Raw genomic sequence first — 20,609 nt, forward strand, 5'->3', positions numbered from 1 at the left:
AATTGGCTGTTAAAAATGGACATACCTATAACTTTAACATTTGGTATTGTAGAAATTGAAACTTTATTTAGGTGGTTTACAAAAAAAAATGCTATTAATCATATATGGAGTATGTAAAATGTAAAGATTTAACAGTATTTCCTTGTGACTTAATTCACATTTCTAAAAATCAAAACATACATTGGTATAAATGCTACAAAACCAGATAGGATTGATGCACATTTTAAAAACAGTAAGGTGGGACATAAAGCAATTATCAATTACAATGCTTTAACAGTTTGTCTAATACAAATGGGATATTTACAATTTTAATACATTTGAAATGATCTGTTGTGCCTCCAGTTTTGTTTTTCAAGCTTGTCATAAGCATAACCCAATATAATAGTATGGACTTCTACCTAATGCCTTTGAGCGAAACTCAATATGCTAATTTCCTAAATGAAGAAGGGTTATCTTTGTGGAATTATTTGCATACAAATGTTAATAGAACATTTTACATAGTATTGATTGTGTTCAATTAATTAGAAAAAATCTTACAGATAGAGGCAATATGAAGTTTTACTGTTTCCTCAAGGTAAATGAGAAAGTCCACCGTAAGCGAGCACAGGTAAACGGCTCCCTCTTGCACAGGGTATACAGCAGCAGCAGTCGTTTCGTATACACAACTTTTAACCATCAGATTAATTTGAGGAAGGACTGAAAAGTTGTTGAACTGAATAACAAAAAAATCTTCGCTAAATAACACTTCAAATGAGAATAGGCTTAGTAGCAGAAAAAATATTAAGAGCACAAATGGATTCCACAAATTAATAAAGGAACCCCACAGTCTGTTTAAATTCTTATCAACAATTCTTCTTGTGCACCACACAGAACAGCAGTTGATATTGGGTATTGGCACTTTGTCAAGCTTCCCAATGGTAATTCCTGACCACGTCTGTTTTAGAAAGTCCTCTGCCCTTGGATAGATCTCCAAAGGTACCACATTAGGCAGACATGATTTTGTCAGGGCAGCAACTCTTCCTCGAAAGGTATGAATCTTCTCAAGAAACACCAGAGGGGACTCCTCTTCTTCAACAGCTGTGCTATATGAAATGAGATCCAGCTGTTCTTCCCTGATATCTTTGAGCTTTTCAATAACTGGGTCATACTCACTCAAAACTTCAGCGCTGGCTTCCTCCAGTACAGCTAGGAAAGCCTGTTTCTTGCTTTCCAGAATCTGATGAATCTTTTCAAAGTACTGCACAACAGCTTCCTTGTCATGCTTTATTGTGTTCTCACATTTGACTTTTTGTTCCTCCAGCCTTTCCACCAGAAGGCACACTTCAGCCCAGCGTTTATCAGTCAACTGCTCCACAAGCTTCCCTGGAGTCTCCCTTTCTTTGATATAGGCAGTATGCAGGTCATCTATAGGGTGCCCCTGGTGCTGGCCTACAGTCAAGCACAATCCACAAATCAGTTGACGATCCCGCAGACAATAGACGTTCAATGGCTGTCCTTGGTGTTCCAGACACAAAGCCGATTTTGGTTGATCGTTTCTTTGATATTTTTCTACGATGGCCCTCAGGGACACATTTACTGGCAAGGAATCAATTCCTGTTGGAGGGAGCTCCACAATGTTTCTGCAGTTCGGACACTTGAGTGGAATTCTTAGGGGCCTCCATATTGAGAAGTTGACAGATACATGAAGAACATTTTCCAAGCAACCTTTGCAGAAAGTGTGGGAACACGGCAGCACGCGGGGGTCATCGAACAGCGAGTAGCACACTGAACATGTAAGATCTTCTTCCAGGTTATTCATATTTGCCTGGAAAACAAACACTATAAATTAGTGAAACTTCAAACAAACCAAAAAACATTTACTAACAGTACAGTATTTTAATTGTCGATCAGTCCATGCAGACAGACTACTGAGCTGCACCTAATAACTAAAATGTTAAGATCAAACCCAAGGTCTTTTTCCGTTATAAAACAGAAAAATTGCTGTGGTATGTAATATTTTCATATTTTATTGCCTTTGTCACTCAAAATTACTTATCTGACAGATATAGTTTCATTTCAGACTAAACTTCCTGTTCAAAAATATTATAAAGTTTCATTCAAATGATACTAAATGTATCCAAAGCCACTTACAGCTATCTTATAGTTTAATTAGTTTCGCTATGAAACTGTTAACTGGCATCACAGTGTGAGCCCTGGTAAGGTGCGGTCTATGTGCTGTAGAACATTAGGTAGCTATATAAATCGAGCTCTGTAAATTGAATTGGATAATTCACAGTACTTTGTTACAACTATATTTGTCATGGAGTTTTATCAGAAACTTGGTGACAAGAGTTCTATTGCCAGGTTAAGACAGTTCATGTCTTTCACTTACAAGTTTATAAACAAAAAAAAAAAAGTGTCTTGGTTTTATAAACAATTTAAACAAGTAGTAACAATTACCATATTCCTTCAAATGTGACACTTTAAACCAATTTTTTTTTTTTTCTCAAAATAGATTTAAAAACAATACCTGTATTAATCTGGTAATTGTTATGAAAGTTGCTAAGGACGCTATAGCACAAGCCATTGTTTGGGGAGACCGAGGCTGTCTATCAGTAATAAAGAACTATTCTACTATGGAAATGCTAATTGTTTGGGTGTCCTCTGGATTTGATTACTGCAATTTATCAGACCCTGGGGGCACATGGAGGCATCCTGTCCATCTGTCCCTGTTGAAATGTATATGTGGGTGATGGTCATTACTGATCTGATTTTGCATTTGCCAGCCATGGTCACTGACATATTGTTTAGAAAGCATTCATGCAAGTAAGCTACGATCCGAATCATAGCATAATACTCCCAATTCCCTTTGAATACCCTCTGCATCACAGCCACAAAGATATCCTTTAGAACAGGGCTACTCAACACTGGTCTGGAGGGCTTCTGTCCCTCCTGGTTTTTGTTCTAATTGTACACTAAATTGATTAATTGGACCAATTAAGCTTCTAATAAGCAATTCATTAGTCCAATTAAGTAATTTAAAGTACAGTTGGAACAAAAATCAGGAGGGACAGCGGCCCTCCAGGACCAGGGTTGAGTAGCCCTGGTCTAGAAGTTTCAGCTGAGCTGCATAAACAGCAATAAAAAAAACAGAACAGGCAAGAACATGTCACTCTCTTCCCTTTGTCAGCTTTATAGTACTGTATTCAGATTGATCTGCATAAACGGCCACACATTCAATGAAATCCAGTATCTTGCACTTATTGTATTACTTGTATTGTAACACTTGAAATGTATTTGCTTACGATTGTAAGTCTCGTCTGCTAAGAAATAAATAATAATAATAATAATAATAATAATAATAATAATAATAATAATAATAATAATAATAATATACTTTTTAAAATCGCAATTCAGGCTCAGCCTTACACAATACACCACACAACAGTAAGGTATAGAAATGGGTTCTAAGAAACCAATCCTTAAAATAACCCATCCATACCCGAGTTATAACTTAATATCAAGATATCTTATTGATACAAATGTAAGATATTTGCACAGAGCCTTCCCAACAGTATTTTGGCTGCAAGGTTACTGAATAACTGTCACAGCACTAACTATAAATCTCAACAGCAGTGTGCTTCAAAATAAACAGACAGGTGCTAAATACTAAACCGCATCTAAGTGCATGAAACACCTGACAACGTTTGTATGGCTTTCATGAAAGCAGATCAAGTTTTTAACTTATTTTTGTTTCTTTCACTCGTAACTCTGTGCATGTAGTAGGTTGGCATGAGACACTGGTATGTTTTATTGGCCTCTCTATTTTTTTTTAACTCCGCGACCACTTGTACTTTAGCCGGGTGGTCTCTCAATGTTGCAAACGTTTCCTACTGTCTTCATGGAAGGTTTTGGGGTGCTGTTCAGCAGTCTTTTGCAGTTATATTCCGTGTGCGGCACGATTTATCCTGTAGTTTAGGCAGAAACTGTTAACGAGTGCTGCTGGGTACCAAGATAAACGAAAGCAAACCAACATGCCTTAAAGTATGTCTGATTGGGGAATAATATATATATATATATATATATATATATATATATATATATATATATATTTCTGTGCATTTCTGCGGAATCCTGGAGGACTGGTGATTAAAAAGAGTGTAGTATTGGAAGTAAATATGCACGCAAAATGCAATTCAAGTAGGCGAGTAGAAAAACGGTTTACTAGTTGTCGTACACTGTTTCATACATGCAAACATTCTGAGAATAAAATACTGAACACTTGACTTGGCATGATTTATGTTTATAAACGTATTATATAAAGGCCAGGGCCCACAATAAGGTCCTGCACCGGGACCTATCTTTCTCTTCCTCCGCTACTGATAAGTGTGTTATTAATGTAGATAAATACGTGGATCTTAAAATTAGCTCCTTGCAGGGTTAGAAATGATAATCAAGTATTCTACACTACAATGCAACGAATGAAAGAAGAATGACAAAGAAAAACGATGCAGAAATGCAATTAGAGGCATCATTCTAATAGCACCGTGTTTATCTGGTGCACATATTGGTATTATTATACATCCCACTGTAAAAAAATAAAATATTAATTAATTAATTAATTAATTAAAATCAATTCATATATTGACGCTATCCGAATGTAAAACAAAATATATAATAATATGCATTCAGTAAAATGAGTTAGAGAGATTATTATTAATTATTTTTATTATTATTTTTAATTATTATTCATTATTAATTATTATTATTATTATTCCAAGATAATAGCAATACAAATGAAATTCCATAATAGTTAAAGTTCAGGGAATCGGTGGTAACAGTGAAGCTTTATCAAAAACGTTACAATTGGAATGTAGCAAGTGGATAAGGGCGTCTGCTAAGAAATAAATAATAACAATAACAATAAACCCACAATTGTTTGAAATGTAGACACACACACATAACTTTTAGTTTGATGCTGTCTCCGTGGGCTAGTAAAAAACAGTGTTAAAAAATAATTTCAAGTGTTGAAGCTGGAAAACATGTAACAACTGGTCAAGGACACACATTTTCTCGTAGCTCGCTTACTTGTACATATCCCCACTTTGTTTCCTTCGGCATATACATTGTCAAAATGCTGCCCATATCTTGCCACCTCTCTTAGTCTCTTTCGCGGTACAGTAGTTGAAAGGGTTTTAGTAGTTACTGACGTAATTTCAAATTAATTTAGCACCGCATTATTTAGTTACGCCACTTTGATAAATAGACCATCGATGCGCATTAAAGTGTAGAATTGTGTCTACTCTTTTGTGTTTATTTGTCTCGTTGCTAGTTACTTTTGTTTAGTCTACGCGGTGCAGAAACGTGTGGTATTACCTGATTTTGCAAGGCATTCAATCAAACTTGTTTTATTGAGCTCTATAGCGAAGAAGCGTTTTCTAATCCACAGGACATTTACTTTGAAATCAATCCTGTGGTCAGATATGTTCTTACTTTCTATTCAAGTTCTGCTATAACTCTCTCAAACACTCGTGTATTACTTTCTTCGTCCTACAATGAATGCATATTATGTTTTGGTTTGTTTTAAATCACTCACCAAATTCAATTGCAGTGCGTACAGTCCTGACACAAACCAGCAACCAGTTACATGTTTTTTTTTAAACTGGTTAACAATCCTTAAACGCATGCGTACTCATGTTGCACTGTATTCTACCAATCAGAGAACACTTCTCTGAATTTTCAAATCGAAACAGTCATGACGGATTGGAAAAAAATAGAGCAACATAAAACGTGTTTTGAGTCGGCTAAATTACTTAGGATTTTAATGAAATTTCTTTAGATCACGTGACGCTATGGACTTCAAAGTATGAAGGAAATTTGAAACAAAACATTAATCCCATTCTTACCTGATCTCCACGTATTGTCAAGGTCAATGCGGAGTACACACAGTACTAGAACATCGATGTACTGCATATATCAAACTGCTACCAACTTGAATGAGCGATTAGATTAGCAGCAATATTATGATCCTGGATAAGGGTGCAAAGATCATAAATATTCATCTTCAGTTCACCATAATGTGATCTCAATTTCGTTTATACAGCACTAGCAAAAAAGCAACTTATCACGTACAGGGTAGTTTGGTATACAAACCATACATCTGCACCTGGAACGCAGCAATTGCCAATACAATGGGTCAGACATGTCTGAATACAGTACCAAGGCCAATCCAGAAATTTGATTTATTTGCAGATTGCTCCAACAAGATCCCATATCCCAAAAGGATTATTTATTACGGAACCTAAGGATTTAAATACGTTCATAGAAAATTAACCTATTTGTTGAGAAATGATCAGACCACACATCTGGGTTTCAATCTTTATTTTTCTCAGGCAACATCGCCTCTGTAGCATAGTATTATGATAACAGGTTAAGCAGAGAAGTTATCTTTTGCTTTAATTTTTGAAACCACAGCTTTGCTGGCAAGGAATGCTGCAAAAAATATCTGAGTTCAACAAAAGGTTAAGACCACAAAATGGAATCCATTCTAGTTTTCTGAAGTTACTTTACACAAATTGACACAAGCTAATGGTGGCTAACCTCTGATGAACTTAAATACAGCAAACTTGTTCATGCATCACTTGTGCTCAAGGGGGAAGGCACAGCATTTCCTACAATGAGCCACCTTAAAGAGAACAGGCTTGACTTCACCTTTAATCACTTAATTTCCAATTGCTAAAAAAGTTACACTTCCTGCATGTTTGTGATGCAAGTCTTAAAAAATACAAAACACTTTCCTAAAGTGGCTCAAGATAGATTGTTCATGGCTGTCTATCTATTAAAAAAAGAAAGAAAATACTAAACAGATAATGTTGTTAAAGGTGTTAAAACAACCAATTTATACATCTACACACTCCTTTTCAAATCAGTCCTTATTTAGCAGAACATGTGCAAATTGTTTAGAAATGTCCATATCTTAAATTTAAAAATTGTCAGAAAAAAAACCCCCTTTAAAACAGCACAGTATTCTAAAAAAATAATTACACTGTATTCACAGCCTAACAAAACTTAGCTAAAAAAAAAACTATGCTGTAGTTTAGTACATGCAAAGGTTACTCATCATGTCACAAGTAAATTGCCCAGTTTATTACTATCGTTTAATGTTTCAGCACATTGTTATGGCAAATCTTCACTGCCAAGCAGTTACTTTTGCTTCAAGGGAAACTTTACCCTTATCCATGCAGGAATCTAATTTACACACGTACATTATGTGATTTTTAAATAGGCGATGGATGATATGGAAAGATATTCACAGCATCAAATCAATATGTGGTACAAATGCACAGGGGAGCCTTCCAACAATTTTCTGTTTTATACAAGCATCTAAAATAAAAGCTGTAAAGAAAAAAAGAAAACAAATCCTAAATAATACACACACACTGGAAGCAAGAGAGTCAACCAAATCTGTTGAATGTATATCATACAATGCCCTGCTGCCCAACCAGTCAATTTTATTGTCCAGTGTAAATTAATATATAACAAAACTGATGTTTTTCTGTTAATTTTATTCGTTTACCTTCTGGGATTTATTAAATGTGCCCCTCACAGGCGAATCAAGTTTTGCATGCGTTCACATACAACATCACACCCATACTCTCGTACACACGCTACACTCCTGGACTTGCGAGCCTGCTTCGCGAACGAAGAGCCCTGGCTCCAGAGCATTGAGTCCAGACATTCATACATAGATCCATTCACACAGTGCTTCATAGCAAGGCCTTGGTTCTGGCTCTCTGGACTGACAAAAGTTGACCAAAATTTTCTGCTTTTTCGGCTACAAGTCCACAAGCTATGATATGGTACTTTTGTCCAATTTTCGAATTTATTTCTTGGTTTTCAGATCCTTCTTTGTCGTTGACTTTCAATAACTTGCAGTTTCTTGAAACATCCTCAAAGCATTCAGTGTAGATTTTGCAACATTTTGCCACTCACTCTCACTCGCACCCACTCGCCAACACAACTTCATTTGGGCTTTCCTCAGATGCCAAACGAAATCCACACATTTTCTCTCCGTTTTAATGCAGCAGTGGTTCCCATGAGCCAAGCACAATGGATCAAATTTCATTTTACAGGGCTGCATAATGTAGTCAACTCCGCTTCGGGTACTTTCTAGAACTGGAACCCTTCTGTTGGTACGTTAGCCGATGAGTTAAAACCAAAGGTTCCACCCTGGATTGCCTCTGGAACCAGGCTGGGATCTTCATCAATCTGAAAAGTAGAAACAGAAATTGCAGGGAATACGAATGACTGGGAGGGGAGGGAGCAAGGGAGTAGAGACCAAGTTCAATAAACATCGGGATATAAAAAACAGTGTTGTATAACAATTCTTTACAGGATTTATATCAATTTATATTGCTACTGAACTCCCCCAGTGTGTGTGTGATTTTTTATTTTATATTTTTATATATATATATATATATATAATAAAAATATAGTTTCGTGCAGATAGTTTACCATAATATGAAATACGTAGCCTTAATTTAAAAAATAAACATACAGAAATAAAAGTATTGGGAGCAGTGTACCCCAGAAAAAACAGACAAAACCGTAAACATACTAATGAAGTAGATTAACAAAGAAAAAAAAGCATACACACACCAAAATGTGTAAGGTGCAAAGTACAAAATGAAATCTGTATGACAAACATTACTCACATTTACGCAACGTTGATCTATTTTATTTTGGGTTAAATAAATATTTGTGGAACACAAAGTGCTAGTAATGTCTCTCAATCATGTAGATAAAACACACTACAGTACAAGCTAAACTGATGTGACAAGAGAAAAAAAAAATTAAGAACCATGCTTTAAAATGACACATAAAAATCAACACTTTAACGTAGCCTAAAGTATGAAAATAAGCTCCTTTGCTTGGATGCCAGGTTTTAAAAACAGTGGAATATGGCCACTAGATGTTGCGAAGAATCCCGCAGCATTAAGCGTATTTAACATTAATAACTCTATTCAAACTGAGATGATTATTATGATTATAAATAGACATTTCCAGATTCTAAGGGCCTATATATGTGTATACTATAAAGTATTTAAATATGTACCATGCACTTAAACATTAATATGCAACTTTTTTATTTTTTTTAATTACCCAAAAAAGACCCGGGTATCCAGGTATTTCACGGCGTGTGCCCGGTTCCGGATTTTCTATCATATATATATATATATATTTTTTTTTTGCCTTTTGGAGCCTACTGACAGTACTATACTTACGTCATCAGAGGAGAAGAACTGATCAATAATTTCATATGCCAGTTTATAGATGTCCTCATTTTCATGATTCTGCAACTGTTCAATCTTCTCCAAACCTGGGATAAAAGAATATTGTATGTATATATGTATGTGTGTATATATATATAAACTGGACTAACCCAGAAAGTTACATTTATATAAAGTTTACAAGGGGAAAAATTGGGTCCAAGTTACTGGAATGAAAAAGTAAAATCAGCATTTTTATTACAAAGAAGTCACCAGACTGGGAATTAGAAATCTTAAATTTTCCATTATATACGAAATCAGCAAGTTCAAAAAATTGAACTCAATAATCCATGAATAAACTTGCCGCACAAAACTAAATAAGCTAAATACCTCCACATTCTTCAATCAGGTTAGCAATTGCCTCTGCCTCCTCATCTGCCATTTTCAAAATATTGCTGAGCCCATCCAAGACCACTTGTACGACCTGTGCATCCTTCACTATAAGCAGGTTGCAAAACGGTGGAATAACATTCTGCTGGATAAGGTACGCCACCTAGTGGAAACAAATTAAAATGATAATGTAGTACATGCAGACATTTTTACTAGTTTCCTATACAGAGATAGAAGCACTCATTTAAATTAAATTTGGCAAGTAACCTAATGAAATTCTAAATATCTTCAGTACTACGACAGGCCAAATGGAATCAAACTACTGCAGTTAGAAACATTAAAAAAGGTGCATATTTGTATTTACCTGATCCTTTCTTCCACTGATAGTAAGGTTACTTATAGCCCACGCAGCTTCCTTCTGAGTACCAAAATCACCCTTGAACAAGAAAATATGAAGATATCTTACTGTTAGATGCAATGCTACTAAAAATTATAATTAAAATGAGCAGAATGAATGCATGTTGACCAAAAACAAAAAACTGGTGTAGCAACACTAACATGTACTACTTTGCTTCCATGGTACATTGCTTTTTAGCTCAACTATGTTTAAACCATAATAAAAAACCTTACCTTGTCCAAAAGATGTATGATCATTGGAACGAGGTTAGCATCAATGACAGCTTGAACTTGCTGCTGATTTCCTGCAGTGATGTTTGACAAGAACCATACCGCCTCCTGCAGGATTGATGTGGATGGTATTCACTTACAATATATTGTACTTAATCTGGGAGATAGCTACATGTTTCTGAACGACCTTGATAATAAATAGGTACTTAAGCATGTTGGATCAGATTACAGGAACACTGCAAAAATGCATGTCCTAGAGATTGCAGGATGCCAAGGCTGATAAGGTGAGCTGCTATGAGGCTCCAATCATCAGCCAATTCACAATGAAAGCCTCTAGATTACACAGAATTGGCCTCAGATGCACTCCAAAGTCAGCAGAGATACTCAATCTTCAGTGCCCCCTTTTTCCCAGCCTATTTGAATCACACATACACTCTCACCTGTTCCATCCCACCAGAACACTATCCCTAATGCTTACTACAGCAAGAAGTATTTTACACACACAAAAATTAAATACAAAATATATCAAAATAAACACTTCATTCACAACATGCATGCTGGCACCAAACTGATCTCTATTTCATCACTTCCAACTATAAATATTTGTATTAAAAAAAAAAAAAGGTTCAATGTGAATGAACAGAGTTTAAAAACAAATGTAATGTTTGAAAAAAAGTCAATGAATGCAGGTCAATCTGTAGAGCTCACTTTCTTGCTGCTTACCTTATTGATCTTCTCTTTTGGATGTGTGAGAAGAGCTGGGAAGTGGGAGAGAGCATCACAGTTGAGAACCACCTGCGTCTGCTCATCTGTACCAGTCACGATATTCCCCACTGCTCTCAGAGCTGCTGTCTGAAACGAAAAAAAAAAAGGTGTTAAGCTTCCATAGGATACAAGGGAGAAAAAGGATAAGGATATTTCAATGGCTACGTCAGTGCCATGGCAATACTCCCAGACATTTCCATGGCTCTTTCTAAACCTAATCCATTGTATAATCACAATATGCCACACCAGGGTATGTTTCGTGGTGGTATATCGCCACTTATTGGTTGGTTGGTTATAAACACTTGTGCTGCACAACACACCCGAAGCGTGGCGATATCCCACAACGACACGTACCCTGTCAGGCTAGATTGCTTAATTACCCAATGCAAAGATAGTTACCTGCCATTTCATACGATTATCTAGCAGGGGCTAGCAAACCCAAGCACCAGGTAAAGAATATGTCTGCTTTTTTGTTTAAATAAAAATTGAAAAATCTCTAAATGTAGCTTTAACTGCCAAACAAAACAAGGGCTGCTTGGCTACAAAACACTCACAACAAGTAATCCATTCCTGCATTTCCTATTGTAAATTAATTGGTACATACCTGGACTTTGACTTCCTGATGGCTGAGGAGAGGCACCAAATGTGGAACTATTCCTGAATCTATAACCATCTGAATCTGCTCATTGCCAGCATCTGTTAGGTAGGACAGAGCCCAGACTGTGTCCACTAAAATCTAAAAGAAAAATAACTTGTAAGATTACCCCGTACTTAAACAGCATATGAACCAACTTACTGTATTGCCAGGAGCTGCAAAACTCTGAAATCTACTGCTTTAAAATTAAAGGGAAACCAGACATGATTTTCCCAAACCTTTACATAAATATTCTATACATATGCAATTTTACTGCTTTAATAGCATGATTTTCTGGTTCTCAATTTCAAATTGGCCAAGTCTATACACTCTGAAACTGGCTAAAAAGCAAGACAATTCTATTACTTACATTTACATCTGTGTGGTGAATCAGGACACATAGTGCTGGAAGAATCTGCAAGAGAAATAAATAGATTACATAAAAAAGCAGGATTGAAATATATTTAGAAGTCTAAAACAGCTAATCCTCTACAGAAAAGTGTTGAGCTCATGGGGGGTTTTGCATTTTTGACTACTATATAGAAGCAAAAGGTACCCGGACATGGACGAGAGTTTGAATATACTGAGCTCCCACAGTAGTGGACTGGGTTAATGTAAATATGTGTTGTTAAAGTACCTCCTGAATGGTTTCCATCGGTGGCGGAGGATCCTTGTGACGGCACAGATTAACCATTACCCAAGTTACATTTCGTAGGAAAGTGATGGGGATAGATGGGCTGATGAATGAAAGTAGTGGTTTCACTACTCCAAGGCCGATGACATAATCTCTGCACTGAGGTCCATCACCTTGAAAGGGAGGGAGGAAAATGAGCAAATATTCCAAGACATACAAAGTAGTTCAAGCTCAATTTTGGGCAGCAGTGTGGAGTAGTGGTTAGGGCTCTGGACTCTTAACCAGGTCGTGGGTTCAATTCCAGGTGGGGACACTGCTACTTTACCTAGATTGCTCCAGTAAAAACCCAACTGTATAAATGGGTAATTGTGTGTAAAAAAATAATGTGATATCTTGTAACAATTGTAAGGTCGTCCTGGATAAATAATAATAATAATAATAATAATAATTTTAGCAAGTACATGGACATTTTGAATACAGAATCATAAAATGTAAAGTTTGCAATTTCATGTGCACAGCGCTTTTAAAATGTTGATTAACATACAACATAACTACTACTGCAGAATTAAGTTAAAGGACATTAGTGAAGACATAGGGATAAATAACACACCAATGATGTTTCCTAGGGCCCACACTGCCTGTTCACAAACATTTTGATGAGGGGAATGCAGCAATCTTAAGAAGAGTGGAACAGCATCTAGAAGAAAAGGAATGAGTACAATACTTTAGGATCAGTATGCTGTAAGAAATACATTCTGAAAAATCAGGCATGACATGGAAGTGTGTGGAAATAGTACAAATTAGGGGTTTTAATCTATTAAAGATTAATCGATTAATCATGCTTGTGGGAGTTTATCGATTAAAAAAATAATTGTTTGATTAACCTAGTCAACCCTCTAGCAAAAAGCAGTGCCTGAGAAATCTAGAAAGAGTGTACTTCAAAAGACGGTGGCAAACAGGTTACAGGGAGATTCACCCAACATTTTGCCATGTCTTAGAACAGTGTTTTTCAGGGTTATTAGGGGGGTGCCAAGACCTGGCGGTAAAATACATTTTTCTGACTTCCTGCCGATTGTAAAAGCTCCACGGTAAATGACAGACTCAGTGATTCTCCAGGATTGACTGTCAACTATCCAGGCAGGGATCATGTTTAACCTGACCAACTCCCATCCGCAGAGCTTGTGTTGTTTCAGACCTATTGTAGCTCAGCGCCTCTATCGCCCAGCACTCCATTTGAAAGTGTAGTGGTGGCGGGTGTGAATATCAAAATAAAATATATAAAAAAAGTAAAATAAAAAAAAAAAACCACAGTATAAAACTTGCAAGATTTGCTCTTCAAGGTTTCTTTCACAGCAGTACTATGAGTTGATTTTTCTTTTAAACAATGTATTCTCTATTAGTTAAAATCTGTACCATGGCATTACATTTACAGTTATAGCCCAAGTCTAAATCTTAATTACAGCCCAACATATCCAACACAGTATTCATTGTAGTGCAGCTGCCAATTTACACTAATACATGGCACAGTATTTTATGTATTATATTAAAAAGACTTGCTTTGGCTAACTTCAGATTACATGCTAGTAAACATTTTCATTTATTGTCAAATTGTTAAATTAAAGTTGCTGTAAAATGTTAGGTGTCACTCATAAAATGCATGCAAAAAATAGCATTAATACTAAGTGTTACTTTTAGTTGTCTTTCACTACAATTGCATATTATAGCAAACGGGTGTGATTAATCAAATAATTAATCGTCCAGATGGGGTGATTAATCGATTAAAAGAAAATGCCAAGATTAAAACCCCTAGTATAAATGTTGACTATCGAAGTAAATGTAATTATTTTATACCATTGCTGAACGTTCCTGAAAAGTTAAAAAATTTAAAAGATATACTTGCATTTTAAAGATGTATAATAGGTTATTAAATTGGTGTTATGCGGCACAGTTTGAGTGGTCAGAACCGTTCAGATTCACAGATCACTTAACTAAACTGAACAAGATGACATCTGGTATTCATTTAATACAGATGGGACATTACGTGAAAATGCTGATAAGTCATCAGTATCAGACGAGTCAAGCTCAAGACTTTTTATAACTATTAGGATAGACCCATCACCACAAAAAAAACTTGGGCATGCCATTAATCTGGTACTAATGACTTACCAGTGTAAAAAGTACCACTTTCATGGAATGGTCCCAACGAAGTATACCCGAAAACACATGGCTCAAAATAATCAACATAAAATACAACACTCAAGCAAGAATGTTACTATGCAATGAAAGCGTATCTACCAACCCCAAATGGTACCTTAAGATACAGATATACATACTTGACTGAACAACTGCTTGCGTCTGTTCAGAGGTTCCGGAGGCAATGTTTGTTAAAGCCCAGGCTGCTTCAAATTGTAATGAAGGGCTGTAAAAAAAAGGAATCATGTTCAGTTTAAGCATAATGAATTGTACAGTTAATCTGAAAGACATAACTTTATGACTGTTCAGAACCACCACTGAAGCAGCTTATAAGTCTGTGTTAATTGCCTATACCGCCACAGAACCGTTATGTTATGCCGTCTCTGAACCACCTCGCGAGACGGCACTGATCCGTCATAACTGCCTGTGTGAAAGGCTATACCGCCACTGAAGCGTTATAGTGGGTGTGGTTTCAAAGTCAACATGCCACGTCACTCAGCGTAGGTAAGTAAGGGTCGTACATGCAGTGCTTAATTTGTGCCGGGGCACAGCCCTGGAACCTCTGGGTGTGTAGAGTCATAGCGCCAGTATCTCTAATTAAAAATCTCACAAAATGTTTTTTTTTTAAAATCTCATTAAGTTGCATTAAGTCTGCAAGCTCTTGCATGCATGCACTAAAGAGAGATAGTGCGCTGCCACGTTTGTAGTCTACTTTACATTATGATTTCAGCTTGAGTGTCTTTAAGTAAGATGACACTGGCTGCAACTCTATTGTCGTTTTATATACACAAATAAGCTTACTTGATTTGAAAAACGTCATGAACGATACAAGCAACTTCTTACACTACTTGGTTTGATTAAATTAGTAGTATACAACAAAATATGAAAGCTCAACATTAATTTCAACAAAGAACAATGGCAACTTTAATGAAAAATATATATATATTGTAGCCTACTTTAATAGGAACATTAGCCTACTATATTACATTAAACCAAGACAATAAAATTAATAATCTGGTTCTCGACTTTTTTAATGAATATAATTTAATTAATAGAGAATAAAAACGTCGTCTTTCTAGAGTGCCTATGAATGCCTTTTAATTTGTTTTTGAAACCATTTAATGCGAAACCATAACAAAACATGTATATAGGCTTTTTTTATTTTTAATTACTTGTCCTGCGGTTGCCTTTAATTAATTTCTCTGCACGCACTACTACTTTGTATATGATGTGGAATACGTGATTGTAAACATCTAACACAAATACGTACAATACTCTTTCAAATAAACGTGTTATGATTTTGAATATGCTCTTCTTAGGGTCGGTATTATTGTCATTGCTTGCGCCCTGGCACCTCTTTCTTTACAAATTAAGCACTGCGTGCATGTGTTAGGTCTTGTCAGTGTTTCAGATTGCATGAGAACAATCTGTTGATTGACAGGTTTGAAAGGTGTACTCACACAATCTCTTTGGCAGTGTGAAAGGGTTATGACGGTATTACACCGGCATAGGTTTTGCAATTTCATGCTGTGTGAAAGGGTATTTTACACATTCATTAAAACGATTCAGAGACGGCAACTTAGCTGCATTTCTGTGTGAAAATGGTTTAAGACTGTCAGTTATGTAGTGCTTAAATGAGGAAGTTGCTAAAGTATACATTTCCCTACTAAATATGGTTAATGATTATGCTATTACATAACCGAGTACTCTGTATTGAAGAGAAAGAGCACAAAGGAAGAATAAAATCTAGAAGATTTTACGAGCGCATTTGCAAAGTCCTAAGAAATTCTACTTTACGATAATAAATATTGATCCTCAGGATACTACATTAAAATGATGGTAGATGCATTTCAACCTGAAATACCATCAACTGATTCCAGGCAATTAAAAAAATGTTTTTATTTGTCACATTGAACACACTTACTTGTCATCTCTGTCCAGACAATGAACCAAAATAGGCAAAATGCCAGATTTTATCAAATCATCAATTGGAGGATTACGGTCACTTGATAACAGCTTTCTGCAAAATGAAATAAAAGGACACAAAACCAAGTTACCTAAACTTAAAATAAAAATATAAAAAAACCAAGGTACAACAAGGACATACAAAATTCAAATTACAGTTTGGGGTCTATTGTGTATGTAAAACTACTGAATTTTCTGTGCATCTACAATTTCAGAGTCCATCACAAACAAATGTTAGTTTTAAATGACACATTACAAGGCTAAATCACAAGTTCAATTTACACCTTTATTCTGTAAAGAGTGAAGTATTCAATGTAGCTAAGGATGTACAATAGAAAAAAACACTCCCCCCATCTATGGTAATATATGCTCACCTTGCAGCCTGCACCGCACTTAACTGAATACTCTGGTTGTCACTGGTAGCATTCTAGATCAAAAGCAAATAAAAAAAAAAGTTGACTCCTGCCTGCATTAAATAGTATATTGACAATAAAAATCAAATTAGACAATTCAGAAAACAAACTTACTTGTACTATTGCTTCTAATGAAGTATTTTGCTGAAACACACAAGAAAGCAAATTAACTTATTTTGTTACACTGGTATTTAAACCATCAGATGGTTAGCTTTCTACAGAAGACAATTCTTATTTGACTTGAGACAAACTAGTTTTTTTTTGTTTTTTTTTTAAACTGACAAACCACTATCTGGAATTGCAAAAGGCTTTCCATCAATGAAAAGGAAATATTTTTTAACACAGATAAGCCACATGAGAAGACTGCTTAAAAAAAGATTCTCTTTCGCAATACAGACAAGACCATACATAAAGTAATACATATATATATATTTTTTTTTACATCTCTTACCACTCTGAAATCACCATCAACATCAGAGTCTTCGCAAATATCTTCATTTGGGACATTTCTTCTTTTTAACAGGTGTTCATCTCTTTTGTTCTGTAAAACACAATTGAAAGCATTTTCGGTTTCATAAACTTTAAATTTTGCCATTTACACTATCAAACAGATACTTACTTGGCCTATGGGTCTGTCATAATACATTTCAGTATCCACTCGAGTACATACAGTAAGACAGTCAGATATTAGTCAATTAAAATTATCCGCATATAGCTTTAAAACAGCACAAACGGTTTAATCCTAGTCATCCTGAAAATAAATATTTCTACAAAAGAAAAGCGGGGAAAAACTGGTTCCATACTAGAATCTTTATACAGAAAGCAAAAAAATGAAAAGGAAGTCACTGGTCTATTAAAACAAGTGATTAGTATTACAAAACTACACATTGTCTAGATCTTTCATACATTTAGATTGTGTAAAGTGTGTTGCATGTTTCTGGAGACTGCAGCAATGCTAGCAGGGATTCATAGCAAGCAAAGCTCCCACACTACACAGAACAGGAAAGTAAAATAAACATAACTCTGTGATTCTTACCTTTCGAAGTTCCACGACAACTTCATTCCGCTGTCTTCTCATAGTCTTAACCAAAAGAAAAGGACACCATGAACCCTTCTGAACATTGAAATACAAGCTGTTCATGTCAAGTTTCTCTGTAAAATTAAAGTCTAAACTACATAAATCTGAACAAATACCACTCATGGTACAGAATGTTTCAGAATAAAACATGGAGTTTTGTAAATGTGGAATCACTGGTATTAGCAGACTACTGGAAACATTATTCACAACTTAATTTGTTGCAAAATACATTAGACGTAGTGGATAGTGGGAAATATGAAAATAACTAACAAGCAGCCTAGATTTATTTAAATCTAGACTACTTAGTAATTGAACAGATATCAAGGGAAATGTTCTCAAATGAAATAAGCAAAAGTATTTCTTGTTCTACACATGAACAATCTTGTAACACTGACAAATTACTACACCATCTGATAAACAATCATTCTAAACAGTAACCAGATGGAGATGGGTGAGGAGGCAGTCCAATAGCCATCACAAAGCACACCAACATCAGTTTACCTAGCCTGGTCCGGTGGAAGGAAAATGTAAACAGGTTATATTAAAACTGTTTAACCACCTTTATGTCCAATATTTCTGCCATACCACATCTGTACACATAACTCAACAGGCACCAAGAGTGCAGCTCATAAAGACAACTAATAAGCCAGCAATGACGCACTCAGTGACTAATGTAAGAGGAAGGGAATGCCAGTTAGAAATCTTTCACATGCTTGTGGAATTTAAACTCAGCCCTTTTCAAGTACACTGCCAGGGCCTTCAACACTTTGTATTCACTCCATTACACAACAGTATTTCTAAACGACTCTGTTAACAGTCGGTCCAACCTGATAACATACAAATCCACAAGTAAATCAAGGAATGGAGTTGGTTCGCTTACTTTTAAAACTGGGATCTTACTTTGTGACACAGACACAGCAAACAGCAGCATCCTGAAGAGTCCCATGGTCAGAAGACAATTCAAGTGTATTCAACATTTCAATAATAATAATAATAAGAATAATAGCAATATCTAGTTCTTTAGTACTTACAAAGCACTGGGTTCATTGTGCAGATATTCGATACACGTGAACTAATCATTGGTTTTAGTTAAAACAATTAAAAGTGATTTTAGATGTATCATTTAAACCAGGTTACAAAGTAAATCCCACAACACTCGATTACATATTATGCAGCCTAGAAAAGACAAGTCCTAAATCCCTTGTTATTCCTCAGCAAACAGTCTTAGCAAGAAGTTAAAAGAGGCGGCCTATAGAACATGGGATGGGACCCTTGTTTGATATTGATAAACTGGTGAGGAAAGTGTTTCGTTTTACTTAGGAGGGTATTCATCTTTTTATGTTCACTGTATGCTGAACATACAAACAAAGGAAACGTTTACACAAACAGTGTATCAAAGGATTAAATGACATTGTAAAATAATAATAATAATAATAATAATAATGATGATCAGGTTCAAGTCTTGTGTGCTGTTACTATACTGAACGCCTGTTGGTGTAGCACAGAACCCTTATTAATTTGCATTGTGCGGCTGGTGGTACATGGGCCCAGTAGCATCAATTCATTAAATATTCACTCCCATCCCCAATACACACACACAAAAAAAACGTGCAGCGTCTTCTCGGTAGTGCGTTGTTTATAGCTTACCGCTATTTGTTTGCTTAAATATTATAAAACTGTGTATTCACGATTGGCATCCACTTTGATATACAGTCATAATATTTAATACTCTTTCAAATAAAGGTGTTATGATTTTGAATATGCTCTTCTTAGGGTCGAGTTTTGTTCCGTACTTAGGGGGAATTTTAAATACTTTACTGGTAAACAATCTGCCAGCACTCGTCGAAGTACTTCATCTTAGTTCTTATCTGGCTACAAAATCGAACAAGACAACGAAGTTTAAAACTGAACACAAAATGAAAGATCGCAGTCCTGTTCAGAATTTATTACATAAAACAACTGCATATTGTATCTTTTAAGATGACTTAATTCGGTGTCGAGTTAGGCCTGTTCACTCACAAGGAGCCAGGGCCTGGCCTGGGATGGGTGCAAACTTCTAGATCCTGGAAATTACTAAAGACGTCACAGCGGAACCTGAAACAACAAAACAACGAGAAAGCCCAAATATTACCTCCAGATCGCGGCCCTTATTCTTGAAATTCTTCAGCCGCTGGTTGTCCAGTTTCTCGTTGTCGGCCATATTTCAATATTTATATATATAAGATGTATTTATTTTTGGTAAAGAATCTCTTTGTTTTTTGTTTTTTTCTTTCTAATCTTAGCCCCTTCTGTTAGCAGACTCTTTTTTACTGGTTCGCTCGCAGAGAACCCTGGGAATGCCGGTAGAGGCCCAGCCTCGTTCTGGTGGGGAAGGGAGGGAGGCAGTTCTTTTCTCTGATTGGTCGTTAATGGGAGGGAATTCAAATACGGCAAATTTGGTCATCCTGGCACTAGGGAGTGCTGTATACACTTCATAGCGCTTTATTCAGAAGACACCCTGAAGACAAAGGAGTACCAAACATTAAGTGTGAATGAGGTGGTGGGTCAGTATTCATTTATCGACATAGAGAAGGCTTATGATATGGTTTGGAAAGGAGGTTTAATATATAAAATAGCAACATTGGGAATAAAGGGGAGGGCTACACTATGAAACAAAAATCCA

General features: G+C 35.9%; 2 protein-coding genes and 1 non-coding gene across 3 annotated transcripts; all 3 read right to left on the reverse strand.

Moving 5' to 3' along the window:
- Window positions 1-39: 39 nt before the first annotated feature.
- On the reverse strand, window positions 40-5,675 carry LOC117416989 (tripartite motif-containing protein 59-like). Its single transcript, XM_034028525.3, has 2 exons — window positions 5,576-5,675; window positions 40-1,804 (listed from the first exon to the last, which is right to left on the reverse strand). The coding sequence occupies exons 1-2, from the start codon at window positions 5,663-5,665 to the stop codon at window positions 518-520; spliced, it is 1,377 nt and encodes a 458-aa protein (XP_033884416.3). The 5' UTR covers window positions 5,666-5,675; the 3' UTR covers window positions 40-517.
- A 670-nt stretch (window positions 5,676-6,345) lies between these two features.
- LOC117417236 (importin subunit alpha-3) lies at window positions 6,346-20,325 on the reverse strand. The gene is made up of 17 exons (XM_034029221.3): window positions 20,079-20,325; window positions 17,906-17,950; window positions 17,321-17,410; window positions 16,984-17,013; window positions 16,831-16,883; window positions 16,416-16,511; window positions 14,632-14,717; window positions 12,909-12,995; window positions 12,302-12,471; window positions 12,035-12,079; window positions 11,635-11,766; window positions 10,989-11,117; window positions 10,269-10,373; window positions 10,003-10,074; window positions 9,639-9,801; window positions 9,264-9,358; window positions 6,346-8,247 (listed from the first exon to the last, which is right to left on the reverse strand). The coding sequence occupies exons 1-17, from the start codon at window positions 20,145-20,147 to the stop codon at window positions 8,149-8,151; spliced, it is 1,566 nt and encodes a 521-aa protein (XP_033885112.1). The 5' UTR covers window positions 20,148-20,325; the 3' UTR covers window positions 6,346-8,148.
- Window positions 10,481-10,857, reverse strand: LOC117417517 (small Cajal body-specific RNA 7). The gene has a single exon (XR_004546739.1). It is a non-coding gene; the product is annotated as a small Cajal body-specific RNA 7 (non-coding RNA).
- Window positions 20,326-20,609: the final 284 nt, after the last annotated feature.

This window comes from Acipenser ruthenus, chromosome 12, assembly GCF_902713425.1.
Source record: "Acipenser ruthenus chromosome 12, fAciRut3.2 maternal haplotype, whole genome shotgun sequence".
In the NCBI taxonomy this organism is placed as follows: Eukaryota; Metazoa; Chordata; class Actinopteri; order Acipenseriformes; family Acipenseridae; genus Acipenser; species Acipenser ruthenus.

What these genes read in the sequence shown, in the direction of transcription:
- LOC117416989 (XM_034028525.3), bottom strand. Translation starts at nt 5,665, where the DNA reads ATGCGTTTAAGGATTGTTAACCAGTTTAAAAAAAAACATGTAACTGGT. An exon ending in ACGCACTGCAATTGAATTTG is followed by an intron (nt 1,805 to 5,575) that starts GTGAGTGATTTA and finishes TTTGTTTTCCAG; the next exon opens with GCAAATATGAATAACCTGGA.
- LOC117417236 (XM_034029221.3), bottom strand. Translation starts at nt 20,147, where the DNA reads ATGGCCGACAACGAGAAACTGGACAACCAGCGGCTGAAGAATTTCAAG. An exon ending in TTGTCGTGGAACTTCGAAAG is followed by an intron (nt 17,411 to 17,905) that starts GTAAGAATCACA and finishes TGTGTTTTACAG; the next exon opens with AACAAAAGAGATGAACACCT. An exon ending in TCAGTGGAAGAAAGGATCAG is followed by an intron (nt 9,802 to 10,002) that starts GTAAATACAAAT and finishes TGTTTCCACTAG; the next exon opens with GTGGCGTACCTTATCCAGCA.